The 16,862-nt window shown below is 33.3% G+C and overlaps 1 protein-coding gene across 1 annotated transcript in view; it reads right to left on the minus strand.

Moving 5' to 3' along the window:
• LOC112412144 (dachshund homolog 2) overlaps positions 1-16,862 on the minus strand; it is a gene marked incomplete at its 3' end in the record, with an annotated part of 89,844 nt that overhangs the window by 5,403 nt on the left and 67,579 nt on the right. The window contains exon 3 of the mRNA XM_024763668.1: positions 13,175-13,347. Within this exon, the coding sequence (XP_024619436.1) occupies positions 13,175-13,347 (173 nt within the window). The remainder of the gene's footprint in view (positions 1-13,174; positions 13,348-16,862) is intronic.

Here is a 16,862-nt window from a genome sequence, read left to right on the forward strand (position 1 = left end):
TTTTAGCTCAATGAGACCCATGTCAGACATCTGACCTACAGAACTGTAATATAATAAATTTGCATTGTTTTAAGCTACTTAATTTGTCATAATTTGTTACAGAAACAATAAAGAACTAATACAGTCATCAATGTAGTATGTTCATTTTTTAATGTTGTTTTATATATTATTATTTAGCTAACATTTGATAATTTTAATGAAATGAACAGTAGACTTTGAGTATATTAGCTGCAATATGATATAGTTATTAAATACCAATAATTGTAAATATATACTACACCTTAAAGTCTCTATGACTTTTGTCATGCTTCAAAAACAATGTTTTAAGACAGGGAAATATATATTTCATTTATATTTAGTATACAGTTAAGTATACAGTTGCAATACTATGTACACACGGCAAGATCAAAAGACACATATAAGCAAAGCAGAAGAAGAGAATCATTTTTTTCCAAATAATTATATTTGTATTTTGGAGGGAAGGTATGGAGATGGGCAGCAAATTATATAGAGACTTTATACCACATTGTTTTACTTTTTGAAAAGACTAGTAGTTCATCAGCTGTGAAATTCAACCTGAAGTGTAGTGATTAAAAATATAATCCCTAAATAGCATGTGTACATACACACACACCCCCCAACGAAAGGAATTTCATATATGAGGTCAAAATTATTTTATGCTTTTCACTGTTGTGTAGTTTCAATGATTCTATGCTAAACTATGCCCATTCAGTCTTTGAATTCTAACATTGGATATTTGCTGAAAAATATGTAATTTAATAGCTATGTTTATCTCTAATGGACCTGTAAGTGAATGGATAGGGACAAAGTACAGCAGTTACTGAGCAAAAATAGAACTGAACAAACAAAATCACTATGTAGTGGCAAACAGGAATAATACACAGCAATATATGCTGCCATAATAAAAATGGAAAATTTGGGAGTGATTCATAAAGTTGATGGTTTGGAAAAGCAAGAGAATTCAAGTGACAGTGATACTTGATCTTGCTCACCCTGCTTATAAAATGAAAGCTCATACTGAATTTTTTAAAATATTGGAAGAACATCTACACAAATAGAAAATACTATAAATAATGAGAAAAAATACAATGCGATAAAGAGGAATCCTCCAAAATGTTTAAAATTTTCATATGAACAAATAATATGAACTCAAAAAATTACACGTAAACACTTTCTTTGACATTTTGAACATTAGGTGGAAAAATAAATTAACTTTGAAAACATGACTTAGAGCTACAGTAGCATTTTGCATACAGTCATATTTCTGCTTTAATATTTTGTAGCCTGCACTTTCCAAATTCGATCAAGGTTCAATTCATTGTTATTGTTTCCTAAGACCTCACAGAGGTCAGACTTGTTTCACCATGTAAACAACATTAGATGAATCCAGTGCCTCATACTGATTAAGAATTAGGTGGGTTTAAAAAAGTAATCTGTGGCTTCCCTGGTGGCACAGTGGTTGAGAGTCCACCTGCCGATGCAGGGGACCACCTGCCGCTGCAGGGGACACGGGTTAGTGCCCCCGTACGGGAAGATCCCACATGCCGGGGAGCGGCTGGGCCCGTGAGCATGGCTGCTGAGCCTGCGCGTCCAGAGCCTGTGCTCCGCAACGGGAGAGGCCACAACAGTGAGAGGCCCGCGTACCTCAAAAAAGAAGAAAAATCTGTAGGAAACTGGGAATGCTTAATTTTTCCTAAAATAATGAATAGTTCTATAAACAATTTCTACTTTGCAAGTAAGCAGATCCATTTTTCAGCCCTGTAATCAGTATGCATCTATTTAGCTACTTAACTGCAATGTGTTTTGGTTCATTAGGTGGCTACTGTTGTGTCTCAGCCTCGTTAAATTTTCACAGCAAGTTAATCTGTTTTATTACAAGTGAGAACACAAGTGATAATGTCTTCACCATTTGCCAAATACAGGGTTAACAGTATTTGCAACAAATCAATAAGGGCATTTAAAAAGGAAAATTGCAAATCTATAACTCCATTTTACTCATTGATGACTTAATTTTATTTGGCATTTATGACTTTTACAACACTGTTACTCTTCATGTATTTCATTTGTGCCCCATCAAAAACAGCTGTAGCTCTTCTGAAACACTGCAGAAGTTTTCTCCATAGTCAGTCAAGGTAGCAAAGGAGGGAGATTTCCAAAACTGATACATACTTACCCAGTCAATCCCCACTTTCCCCTGAAATTAGTAAAATTATCTGCAATAATAACTCAAATTCTAGCATATACATACATAGTTCAAGGCTTGTGCCTAAGAAGAAAGAGTCATTATAGAAAACATTTTTAATTAGTACCTATTATTCCCTCTTCTATCACACTGTTTCCCTTTTTGGGGGGTACATATGTTCAAAGGAGATGTTCATCATATTAAATCATTTGAAAGTACATTTGAACCTTAATAAAAAACAGGGTCAAAGCTGAGAATAATCAGTTTTATACAAGGTTTAATACAGTCAGTTTAGTAAAGGCTTTAGTTTGTTGGCACTAAGGTATCAATTCTGCCCATTTTCATGGAGATCCTTTATTTCATCTCAATGTATTTCTTTACATCTTTGGAAATATAATATACACAGAATTTGTGAAGTACTAATACATGCATATTAAACGTGTTTATATGTATGTGTTCATGTGTGTAGTTGCCTTTTAAAAACACCTATCTCAATGTTAAATTGTACCTCTGATGTTTTATGATACTGATTCTTCTCAAGCATTCAGTGGGGTTATGTAACATACAATTTGTATTTTTATTTAATTGGAATTCAATTCTCACTGCAATTACTCTTCCAAATGTTAATCTATTAATGAGTTTCTAAAGGATTTAATGGCATTTTGCTGCTTAGGAGTGGCTTTTGGAAGTTTATCTGAATGCTAGATATTTTATTCATGCATTTGTCTTGATATTTCATATTTAATTGATGTGTTCCTTCTGTACTGTCACCAGAGTTATGGAGAAACAGAACAGCTTTTAATTTGACAGACTTAAATAATAAAATCAGGAACAAGAAAATAAGAAGTTTGTTCATTGTTGTTGCTAACTTGGGTTACCATTAGTCCTGAGGAAGAATTTGATGCTCAGATTTATTATCTTTTAATACTATTGGATGCATGATACTTTATGATTTTTTTATGAATCAGTTTAAGAATTAGTATGTGTTCCACAATCAACAATATACAAATGTATTTAAGTTAACACAGATGGATATGGCAGGGTTTTCATGAATTTAGAAAAAAACAGACAGATGAGGGGGGTACAACTGGAACATGTAACCATGAGAGAGTCCAAAATCATAAGCATGCCCTAACTGTGACCTATGTAATATTTGGACAAAGGACCCTTCCACCTCTTCAATTTGAAACTTGTTCTGGAAGAGGCTGACAGCTGAAGAGAATCAGCCATAATATCTGTTCATAGCATGTAAATGACCTCGAGTGGGAGAATGGATAGTTCAGTGGGAATATGTATGGCTTGCAAATTATGTTGTAGGCTTGGGCCTCTGCCACCCATCCAAACACACACACACACACACACACACACACACACACACATACACACACACACCTTAATTCTCACTCAATGCATCTTCATCTCACGTTCTAAAAACAGTAATAGCTATGTCTTTCCACAGAGCACTTAGAATAAGACTCAACTAGTGATTTTTTCAGTGAATTTGAATTATCACAAAAAACCCTCTCTGTGTTGACTAATTTTAATACCAGATGTTCACGTGCTAATGTCATTGCCTTGTGACAATTTCCAATCAATTCATTAATTGCCAGCTGCTCAGCTAAACAAAAAACACAGCTAATCAGATGATAGTGGTAAATAGCTAAATAACAGCTTCCTACTTAAATTTCTTAAATTTGTTATCAGAGAAAACTATGGCACACTGATATGACAAAGTTTCCCACAAATACAGAAAAACTGTATTATAAAATATTTAAATGTAGGAAAATATATTTTCATATCAGTCAGGTATTTTACCTATTCTGCTCTCAGGATTTTGCCACATTGAGTAATATGACTGAAGGATGAAAACTTCGAAAGCCTAATGATCTTAATGCAATTTTCAATTCATGTTATAGTTATATTAGTTATTAGCTACAAATGATAATATCTGAGCCAACAGCAAAGGGATCTGAGCCAGACCTAAAGACTATGTGCCTGGCATAACAATATTCCCAAACTAGTTTCTGGCCAAAAAACAGAAGCAAACAACAACCACAAAACCAAAACCAAAAAAAAGATTTGTTTGCAACTTATAATGTCTTTTCCAGTTTGGGAATTAACGTCTGTATCACTAATGATCATTTATGTTGAAAACACTCCTCAAAGTTTAATATCCGATGAATCATTAGTTTTCATTCATTCATGCAACAAACATTTATTGAGTGACTAATATACCCATTGAGGATGAAAGAAAGGCCTATGGGTGTCTTCATATGGTGTGTAGATGCTCATAGTTCAGACTAAAGACTAAATAATCCACATATAAACATTTAAAGATAAGTTAAAATAAAATACAAATTGGATCAATTTTGATATCAGAATGGGCATCTCTCTCCAGCTCCCACCAGATCCCTAACTTTTCTATTGTGGCAATGAGATCTAAACAGCCATTGCACATGAACGGATGCTCTCTAGAGGGTGGGTCCAATACCTGTATATGCATCTAATGGTGGGGAACCCTTGGTCCTGGTACTGATAAGAAGTTGCACAGACAAATGTATATAGGGAAAGCTACTTCTTTCTCAGGGTAGCTCTCTGCCATGATTTTGGTTTCTACTTATTACTATTTCTATGTGAGTATAGAAAACATAATAAAAGAAAACATATGTATAAAACAAAATAAAAGAAAATAATATTAGCTAATATATATACTGAGTATTTACTAGATGTCAGACAGTGCTCTAAGTGTGTTAACAAGTTTGTCTCATTGAAGTCTTTTGTTAACACTGTGAAGTAGGTACAATTATTATCCCCATTTCATTGGGAAATAAGGCAAACTGAGATACAGGCAGGTTAATTCATTTTCCTAAAGTCATATAAAAAGAAATTTTGAAACCAGGATTCAAATACAGGCAGACAATCTGACTTCAGAGCTTGTGCTCTTACGCATCATGCCATACTGCCTCCAGTGAAATCTTCTCAATGCATCTTACTTAGCTGACAAACTATGATGGCTCTAGCCAGAAACAGTATATAATTCTATAAATTATTTTGGGGATGGGGTATCTGCCTGCTTCATTTTGTGTTTTTGATAGAGCAATGTAACATGATCCTTTACACATATTAGACCTTTGCTAAATCAGTGAATTCTGTGTTCTTGCTCTCTGTTTCCTAATAGAAAAAGATGACAGTAATAATGGAGTAAGACAATATTCAGCAATAGCTATCATTTCTGGCCAAATTCAAGGCTAATTGCAATCCACTTGCTGATTTTTTCAATCTGTATTATCCTTTTTTGCCAAAGATTAGTAGTGATTCTGAACTTTCCAACCATCCTCTCTAATGCTCTAGAACAGTGCTGTCCAATAAAATTTTCTTCAGTGATGCAAATGTTCCTTACCTGTGTTATCTAATATAGTAGTCAAGAACCATGTGACTATTGAGAAGTTGAAATGTGACTAGTTGAAACCGAGGAACTGAAGTTTTCATTTTATTTAATTAATTTAAATTGAAATAGCCACATGTGGCTAGTGGCTACTATATTGAATAGTGTTGCTATAGTAGGTATGTGCTATGCATCTGCCTAAGATACTTTGTTAACTGTTTACCACCATGGAGGTGGGGAAATTTATTAAACCATAAGCAAATATATATTTTCTTTAGATTCTAAGTTTCTTAACGTCACATCACTTCTCAGAGCTCTAAAAAAGCTATGGTTTTCTCTCCTACCTGTGAAAAGGAAATGAAAAAGACGAAGCCAGGTCTAGCCTACCTTGCATTAGCTTTCACTATCTAAGGATATTTGCAGGAGTCAACACCTCTAATCACCTAACTTTTTTCACACTAGGGTAGAAATACTTACACAGTGGTAGAAGAAAAAGGCACAAATGCAATTATGCTCTTTCCAATTTGACTTTATTCTATGTTAAGTTGGTATAATATCAATTGTCAAAGAAACTAATTATTCATTCATTTTATAGAGACTTCTCAAACTTTGACTCACATGTTATGCCTTTCTGAAGAAATAAAAGATAATAGGTAAACTTATTTGAAAAGATTTTGTTTGATTTGCTTAATGGATATGGGAGAATATTGGCATAGAAAGTTTGATTTGATAAACATTTCATATTTCATGTAATGCTTTAAAAGGAGAGTGTTGTCTTGCTCAAACTAGAGACAATTGGTAAATACACAGTAATTCTGTGAGCCAAGTGTTAAGCTGTTGTTAACTTGAAATCAGCCATTGTGGGAATATTTACACCATAGAAATTGGCAAATGTTATAAATCAGAGGTTTTCTCTTTTATTTTGTTTTGTTTATGAAGAGCTGCTTTACAGACACACCACTGGATGCTGGACCAAATATAAACTTTAAAACAGTGAACTTTTAAGTCTATTATAGGCATTTGAAGGTTTTTTATTTCATTCTAATGTTCAACATTATTGCACTAGGCAAATAACAAGATTATGAATAAGTACACTAAGTGTTGCATTCATTTGAGTTTATGAGCATTCAAATGAACTCAAGTACACTGTCACATTATTAAAACACATATTATGCAAATATACAATCACAGCTGTATGCATTCTCCATTGGTACTTTTAAAGAACCTGAAAAATTAAGGACAAACATGACACACTGACAATCATCCACAAATAAACTTTTAAGCACAGAGAAAGTAGGAAAACTTAAATCATTATACATAGTTTCCATTTTTCTTATGACAGGAATCCTGGTCTCATGGAGTATAAAACAAAATCAGCAAAAGCATGTTTTCAAAATAGTGCATATTAGTTCATTTTATCTGTTTAAATTTTTAATAAAGAATTCTGTTTATTATTTGTCTCTTTCCATTAGGTTATAAACCTTAAAAACCACCTGATGTATAATAGAGACTCAATCAATGGAGAATTAAAATTATGGATGGCTTTAAACCAGATATCAGTGGCTTCTTCTGATTCAAATAGCTAACAAATACCAAATTGGCTAACCTGAATTATGATTAGGAGTTAACATGACTTATAGATTAGCCTAACCAGTTTTCTGATGCAGATTCAATCAGAAGAAATTGAAACATAGAAATGAAGTGTAAAGAATGTGAGAGATCTAGTTTGCAGAAAGAAAAAGTGAAGCACAGGAATATTAAAATATGTCCTCCCAGGCACTTTAATCAGAAATACTAAGTGCTTTCAACACCCATTTATGATAAAAACTCTCCAGAAAGTGAGCAAAGAAAGAACAAACATCAATATAATAAAGGCTATATGTGACAAACCTTCAGCTAACATCATACTCAACAGTGAAAAGCTGAAAGCATTTCTTCTAAGATCAGCAACAAGACAAGGATGTCTGCTCTTGCCACTTTTATTCAACATAGTTCTGGAAGTCCTAGACATGGCAAACAGAGAAGAAAACAAAATAAAAGGAATCCAAATTGGAAAAGAAGAAGCAAAACTGTCACTGTTTGCAGATGACATGATACTATACATTTGATACTATACATAGAAAATCTTATAAATGCTACCAGAAAACTACTAGACCTCATCAATGGATTCAGTAAACTGGAAGGATACAAAATGAATACACAGAAATCTCTTCCATTTCTATACACTAACAACAAAAGATCAGAAAGAGAAATTAAAGAAACAGCCCCATATACTATCACATCAAAAATAATAAATACCTAAGGAGAAGAAAGACCTGTATTGGAAAACTATAAGATGCTGATGAAAGAAATCGAAGACAACATAACCAGATGGAAAAATATACCATGTTCTTGGATTGGAAGAATGAATATTGGGAAAATGACTATACTACCCAAGGCAATCTACAGATTCAATGCAATCCCTATCAAATTACTAATGGCATTTTTCACAGAACTGGAACAAAAAATCTTGAAATTTGTATAGAGACACAAAAGACTCCGAATAACCAAAGCAATCTTGAGAAAGAAAAACGGAGGTGGAAGAATCAGGCTCCCTGACCTCAGACTATACTACAAAGCTATAGTCATCAAAAGAGTATGGTACTGGCACAAAAACAGAAATATAGATCAATGGAACAGCATAGAAAGCCCAGAAATGAACCCATGCACCTATCGTCAATTAATCTATGACAAAGGAGGCAAGACTATACAATGGAGGAAAAACAGTCTCTTATAAGAGTTTTTAAAAACTCTTATATGCGGAATCTAAAAAAAATGATACAACTGAACTTATACACAAAACAGAAACAGACTCACAGTCTTAGAGAAAGAACTTATGGTTGTCACAGGGAAGCATGGGGTGGAGGTGAGGGATAGACTGGGAGTTTGGGACACACATGTACATACTGCTATATTTAAAATAGTTAACCAGCTACCTACTGTATAGCACAGGGAACTTTGCTCAATATTCTCTAATAACCAAATGGGAACATATTTTGAAAAAGAATAAAATAAAACCCTTTAAAAATAAAAATGTCAAAATATGTGAAATATAAAAAAAGAAATGCTAAGTGCTGGAAATTAAATATGGTTTATGGAACAAGTCATTCACTAACTTGATATTCTCTATTTCTCATATATTCAAAGCACGTACTGCAAGTCCAGCTTCTGAAGGAAATTGTGATTACAGTCTCATGAACATCAGTGACAACACACAGGCATCAGCTTAACACAAACTATGCTAAAGGAGACTAGCAGGTGTTTAGAAGGATTCTGAAAACAGTATCACAGCATTTTTTTAATTCCAGAGATTTTAAAAAATGATATGAAAACAGGAAAATATTTACCTGAAAGTAAAAAAAAAAGATATACAAGCAATAAGAATAATTTAAACACATCAATAAGTTTGGTAGATCTTTTTGTGAATATTTGTAAATTTTAATACAACTAAACACATATTTTAGACTTTTTTGTAATATGTTATAATCTCTTACTGTGTATATCAAGTTTCTGATATATATATATTTTTTTCTGCAGCTGTGTGTTAAATCGCTTGCTTTCCTAGATGACTCTATAATCACATTAGATTGTCTATGCTATGGACTGAAAGTTTGTCTCCCCAAAATTCATGGGTTGAAACGCTAATCCCAAATGTGGTGGTATTTAGAGATGGGGCTTTTGGGAGATAATAGGTTATAAGGGGGGAAACTTCATGTTGGGATTAGTGCCCTTATAAGAAGAGGCATGGTAGAGCTAGCTTCCTCTCTCTCTCTTCACCTTGTGAGGACACAGCAAGAAGATGACTGTCTGCAAACCAGAAAGAGAGCTCTCACCAGGAACATAATCATAGGCACTTTGGTCTTGGATTTCCCAGCCTCTAGAGCTGTGAGAAATTTCTCTTGTTTAAGCCATCTAGTTTATGGTATTTTGTTATAGTTGACCGCCTGAGCTCAGACAATGTATTACACAGCAAAGAGGATTTTGTGAAGCAAGCTGTTGTGGCTTTCCTTAATTCATAGTGGATTTGTCAGAAAAAATCAAATTTCATAATTATGTCATTTATTTCTAAATGTTAAATTTTCTGATCATTCGAATTTTGGAAGGACAGTTTACCTCTAAATGGTAAATATAATATAAAAGATCTGATGACTTCAATGCAAATATTTTGTGAGTAATTACAACGAGTAATACAAATTTAAATACCTGTTTTTTTTTATGACAAACTACCAGGATAAAAATAATCTGTAAATGTAATAGAGAAAATGTGTTTTCTTAATAGTTCCTGTATGTGACAAGTAGTAGTACATGATAAACTCTCAAATTCATAGGTTTGCCCACTGCATGTGATATTTTAATAGATTGAACTTTGAAAACGTGCTTCACCAAGAAGCACATTGAAAACAAATTTCTGTTGAAATATAGATCAACAGAGGTGTGAAATTTCTGTCCATATAATTGGGTACCACATAGTATCATACTGATAACTGTTCTTAAAAGAAGGGGTGAGGTTTTAAAATATGAACACCTAATTTGTCAATTAATTTAAATATTTTTGTTATGCTAGTTCCTGTGAATTATTATTTTAAAACTAATAATGTTACTATCATACAATAGCACCTTTGCAAAAATAAACAAGAAAAACTTGGCAATTATATTAAAAACTTCTCACTACATATTCACTGAATTCAACTGTGTAAAAAATTTTTTTTATTTCCTTCTCATCCTCTGATGGAAATCTATTTCAATAGATTTGCAGAGAAATTTATCAAAAGGAATGCAAAATAAATATTTTGTTTTCAACTGACTTTAGTCAAAATAACTATATGAAAGTAGATGTAATTTTCTTCAGCGTAAAATGGTTTCTGCATAATTGCAGGACTTAAATAACCATGTGATCCATGTCAACTTTTACAAAACAGTATCCAATTGTGTTTGTGAAGGTTCTGACTTCCTCTTAAAATAGGTTGCATATGAAATAGACAAATCAGCAATAAACAAAATTATAGATATATTGCTTTTATACATTAACAATATTTGGATTATTAAAGGAAAAGATAATTATCCTTTCCATTTCAATCGTTATCTTCACCAATAGCCAAATACTAGTCATGAACTCCGTCCCCAAGTGCCTCTTTGATCCAAATTCATCACAAAGCTATCAAAAGTCCCAAACATTCAATCAAAATGTAGCTGATTCATTCTGAGTAATGGTCATTAAGAAAGTAAACAAAGGTACTTCTGAAGAGCCATAATCATGCCTCTATTGAGAGTATTTTTTCATCATTTCAAAGTAAGCGTGACAATTCCATTACTGTAAATCATGGTTTTTTTTCATAATAGAGTTTCCTTGTTTTGTGTGGGGTCACATTTATATAGTAGCCATCCAGTTTCAAAATCATAGGAAACTTATTCCATTTTTTTTTTTTTTTTTTTTTTAGACTCTCAATCACTGTGCCACCAGGGAAGCCCCTATTCCATCATTTAAATAATGTTCATGGGTGATTTTTTGTCTCAAAGAAAACTCAGATTCCTGGTTTACGTTCTGATCAAGTATTCAAACAGCTCTGATTAGCTGGAGTAGACTAGTTCACTGAGGACCACAATCTTTACAGGAAGCACAATGCCTCTTGGCCATGGAAATATATATGGAGCTTAATAAAAATTTATCAGTTTTTCTTTGCCTTTCCTACAAAGGTTATGTTTTAAATTTTCTCTTTTTTTTTACATCTTTATTGGAGTATAATTGCTTTACAATGGTGTGCTAGTTTCCGCTTTACAACAAAGTGAATCAGTTATACATATACATATGTTCCCATATCTCTTCCCTCTTTTGTCTCCCTCCCTCCCACCCTCCTTATCCCACCCCTTTAGGTGGTCACAAAGCACCTTGTTGATCTCCCTGTGCTATGCAGCTGCTTCCCACCAGCTATCTATTCTATGTTTGGTAGTGTATGTATGTCCATGCGACTCTCTCACTTTGTCACAGCTTACCCTTCCCCCTCCCCATATCCTCAAGTCCATTCTCTAGTAGGTCTGTGTCTTTATTCCTGTCTTACCCCTAGATTCTTCATGACATATTTTTTCTTAGGTTCCATATATATGTGTTAGCATATGGTATTTGTCTTTCTCTTTCTGACTTACTTCACTCTGTATGACAGACTCTAGGTCCATCCACCTCACTACAAATAACTCAATTTCATTTCTTTTTATGGCTGAGTAATATTCCATTGTATATATGTGCCACATCTTCTTTATCCATTCTTCATTGTTTTAGAAGTCCCACAAACTGGAAGCTAATTTAAAATGGAACAAAAATGTCTAGAATCTCACATTTCTTCTGCCTTCACTTCTTTTACTCCCATGTGCATCTATTACAATCATATCAATATTTCAAGGCCCAGCTCAAATCCATCAACTGTAATTCCATTTGTGATTCCTGCTCTCTCTTTCTTCAATCTAGGTTTGATCTCTCCCTCCTCTAAATTCTGGTAATACTTGGTTATTCTCTATGCTATCCATCACAGTCTTATGTAAGTTAAATGGTACTTGTTGCTTGTCTTAAATTTAATTTGTGAGCCCTGGAAGTCAGGAATTATGTCCTATTCATATCCTATATTTCTCTCTCTGTGATGTGTAAATATCAAGAGTATAATATTTGTTGAATAAATGGAGGAACAAAGGAACAAATCAAGGGTTGCCCGGATTAGCTACTCTTTTTATCCTATATACCCTTATATTATCTCCTCAACAAAAGGAAAAATATATGAAAGAGCTTAGTTCACATGTTACTTGGAGGGCAGAGAGACCATTTGCCAAACTAATAGGAGACATAAGGAAGATTATAAAATATTCTTTGTGTTTCATTACCCATTTATCCTGAAATTTTGAAAAAATTTATTCTAGAATATGATGATAATGATATAAATTATCATGAGTATTTATTTAATGTTTCACAGTTTTAAACTATATTTTACTCATATTATCTCCAGACAGCCAATGAAATAAGTGGTATAGATTATTACTATCACCTATATTTTACAGTTGTGGAAACAAGTTCAGGAGGGTTAATTGTCATATCCAAGGTCATTCAGCTATTAATTGGCAGAATAAGAATTGAAATTCAGGTCTTTCTGAGTATAAGCCTTGTATGGTATATACTACTCCACAACCGCATCACAAACACCAAAAAGATGCAGTGGTTACTTTGTCTCACACCAGCAATGGGAATGGATTTTGCACATTCTTCTACTCTGTCCTTAGCTGGGCACACCTCCCACACACTGTTCTTATGAATGCAAGACAGGAAGCTAGAAGTAAAGGTCATATCTGTGGTCATTTAATGAAAACAAACAACAACAATAACAAAAATAAAAAACAAAAAACACCTTAGCAGGCTTAGTCAGAAATCAAACTCATCAATACTTTATGCTAAGCAACTGAGTCAATGAGCTGTGTGTTTATACTGAAGATCTAATGGTATTGCTATTATTTTATCAACATTTACATGTAATTAACACCTTTGTCCTCTTCTAAATCATGATTCTTACCTTTATAACTGAGGCCCCAGCTCTGGAGAGTGGACTGTGGATCTGGGCTGCAGCAGCCATGTTGGCAATAGTATTGAGATGGTTCATCTGATTCATTGCCATGGCAACTGATGCAGGAGGTAAGCTGACTGGAAGTAGGGGATGAGGCATCATCATAAATGGCAGATCCAGTCCTAAAAGAGACAGCACATGTTAAATTATTACATTAGCTACATTGTTTGGACAAAGGGAAATCACATCAAAATTGATCCTATAAAATAGTAAAAAAAATCTATATTTCACTCTTGTTGAATTTTTTTAAATGAATTTTTAATATATCCTAGTATCTCTGAGAAATTACTAGTACTTATGGCATTTAACATTGTTTTATAATTTAAAAATATTCCTATATCCACAGACTTTTATTTAACAATATTCCTTGTTCATGCTATCACTCCCAAAATAGTTTCAAGGTTCAAACTATTTTACTTATAAAAACAAACAAAAATCTTTCAGCTGAACATCACTTTGTTTAACAAAAAGAAGTAACTTTCTTTTTAAACATTATAATGTACTGATGTGTAGATAGTTTCTAGCTTAACTCTTTCTTTAGGAGACATAATAGTGGTGCTGGTATGATAAGATATAGATTAGGCTTCAGAATTATTGAAGAAAATAAGATTTGGAATATGTCCTACTCTTTTAGTTATAAATCTCTAAAATGAATGTGTATAGCTCTAATTTGGAACCTTTGTCTGTAAGGAATAACTCCCCTACCAAAATATCAGCCTGTTTTCCAGTTTAATAACAAATACCAATATTTTTGAGTAGCGTCAAGAATTCCATTTGTTTTCTTATGCAATGTGAAATATTTCTCACATATTTTGAATTTCTTAATATCTTTCAAGTACTATCCACATTACACTTGTGGTAGCCACAGATATGTCATCACAAAAATGGTAACAAATTAAAATAGTTGTCTACTTTCCCCTTATAAGGTTGGGATTTGTGAAGAAATACCTTTGAGCAGAGGATAAGGAAAGTTAGCTTAACATTACGGATGTTAACATGACTACAATAAGTAAACCATAGCACTTTATAATGTATTTTAAACTATTATCTTGATCTTGCCTTATTTTGGACATGAGCCCAGAAACTATCAATCTTTAACAGATGTTCTAAAACATGCTTGCCTAAAATTTTCCTAAATTGTTACCGACTATTAACATTCTACTATGGGCAATGTTTGTGTTTGTCTTGCACACAATTATCAACTGTTAATAACATCTCTTTTTCCTCTTTGCCATCCCCTCATTTCTTCTTGCTTCCCATATCACAACAGCAAGTGTACAACAATGAATCTATAGGAAATATATTCACAGGCCCCTTAAATATCTTTCCTCAAAACAACAGTAACAGTAATACAAACATTTTACACACATATTTTTAGGACAAAAAGGAGGCTAGAAGGAAGAAACATTGTGAATTGATTTGAAGTCCATCTCCTGGGTTCAAAATAATGGTTGAATTAAAGTCATTAACAAAACAATTTCAAAAGCAGCACGATAAAACAAACTTCCGGATATAACAGGTCTCATACATTAAAGTGGTTATCTCTATTAAAGAAACTTGTAAATAAAGAATACAACCATCACCAATATTTCTGATAAAGATAGCTACAAAATGCACTGTTATCAGAATTACACAAGGATGATAAAAAAGCTAGAAACAAATTTTGCATGGAACCCCAGAAGGGAAACGTATTCTATACTTCCTATGACTCCAAATCCCCAAAGAATATTGATAAAGTATTTTAAACTTTTCCCCATCACTTCACTTATGACTCAGTCTCTGAATCCATTTTAGGAGCAATCTATCAAAACATACTTTTCAGATGTGAAACCTTTTTCCTGTGATTATTAATTTAAAGCCTGAACACAACGTAAACACTGAATTCAAAACGGATTTCTGCACCCCGTTTTAAATTGGTTTATTTTCAGTTAAGCTTTCAAAATTACTTAGATATATATGCATTTTATACATTAACCATCATACAGCTTTGCTATAATGATAGGATATTCCATAACATAAATTAATCACTATTTATCTTCCCCTAAGAACCTTCACCTATGCTCCATATAATAGCAACCATCAATAACATACGTATATTTCCATATAAGCTTCTCATTTATCACAAACCCAAGATAATTATAGACTTCCAATTCTTCTTTATGTACTCAGTATTTGAATAGAAAATAGATCAAACCGTAGATGAAAAGTAGCCATCAGTGCCTCCATTTACCTCTCAAATAAACTTTTGTTCAGTTTACATTTCCCTTAGCAGTATAATAATCTTTCCTCATTCTCCAAAGTTTTCCAGCATCATTCAGATACCATCTGGCAGTATCAAGTCATATGCCTACTTAAAGTCCAATTGACATGCAAACTAAATACAAAGCACAAACAGAATTTAACAGCTCATTGACAGTTTTAAAATACAATTCATCAAACATTTCAAATAACCATGAAGGGCTTAAAAGTCACAATTTCATATCATGACCTACAATAACTAACCATGAATTGACTATAGTACCCTGGAATTTAAGCTAATATTTATATTACAGGCAAGTTTAACAGTGACCCCAGTTGAGCTGCACATGCAAAGCATATGCAAATACTGAATTATGTAAGTCAACCTTTTCCCAAAGCTGGAAACATTAAGAGCCATCAATAGTATACAACACTCCAGCAATCTGGCTCATTTAGTCACATGTCAGAAATGTACAGCAACTTTTAATAGAATGGTAATGAAGACAAACTCTTTTTAAATATCACCAAAATGAATTTTTCTTTCCTGTCAACCACAAGGACATCAGGCAGATGACTATATGCACTCTTTCTAATGCATCTTGGTATTCTGGCAACTCCTATAACTTTTATGTAAGTACATGGCACCACCTCCTCCCAGCCATTAAGGTTACAAACTTCAATAATACTCTAATCTTCCCTCTAAAATATCACATTCATTTGGTTTCCAAGTCATGTTTTCCTCTGTGATATATTGCATTCTACAGTCAGGCACTAATCCCACCATGCTTAGAAGGTAACCTGTCTTCCTGGTTTTCCTATGCCATTTAATTTGCCTTTCCACTCCAATTTTTAGACTTTCAGTGGCTACTCAGTCTCTAGAATAAAATATAAGCTCTTTGGTTTCATGTGAACATACCTTTTTAGCTTTGATATCTCACTATATCCCTCTGTGTATGCTCTACTAGCCCCTCTGGACTAGTTGTAGCTCTCTGCAATTTTAACTTACCTTAGCCTTCACTTTTGTTGATGCCTCTCTCTGGAATCTACCACTCTAACACATTTATTTGGGTATGGTAAAAGTCCTCCTCCTCTTTTTCATCAATGGACTTTAATTTTAGAGCAGTTTTAGGTTTACAGAAAAAAAATGAGCAGAATTTACAGAGAATTTCCATATACTTCCCCTCCACCAGCAGTTTCCCCTCTAAGTAACATCATGGATTAGTGAAGTACACTTGCTACAATGGATGAATCAATATTGATACATTATTATTAACTACTGTCCATAGTGTGCAATAGGGTTCATTCTTTGTGTTGCAAATTCTAAGGATTTTCACAAATGCACAGTATCATGTATCTACCATTACAGTATAATACAGAATAGTTAGCTTAACTGGCCTTA

The sequence above is a fragment of the Neophocaena asiaeorientalis genome, unplaced genomic scaffold (genome assembly GCF_003031525.2).
Source record: "Neophocaena asiaeorientalis asiaeorientalis breed wild unplaced genomic scaffold, Neophocaena_asiaeorientalis_V1.1 scaffold525, whole genome shotgun sequence".
In the NCBI taxonomy this organism is placed as follows: Eukaryota; Metazoa; Chordata; class Mammalia; order Artiodactyla; family Phocoenidae; genus Neophocaena; species Neophocaena asiaeorientalis.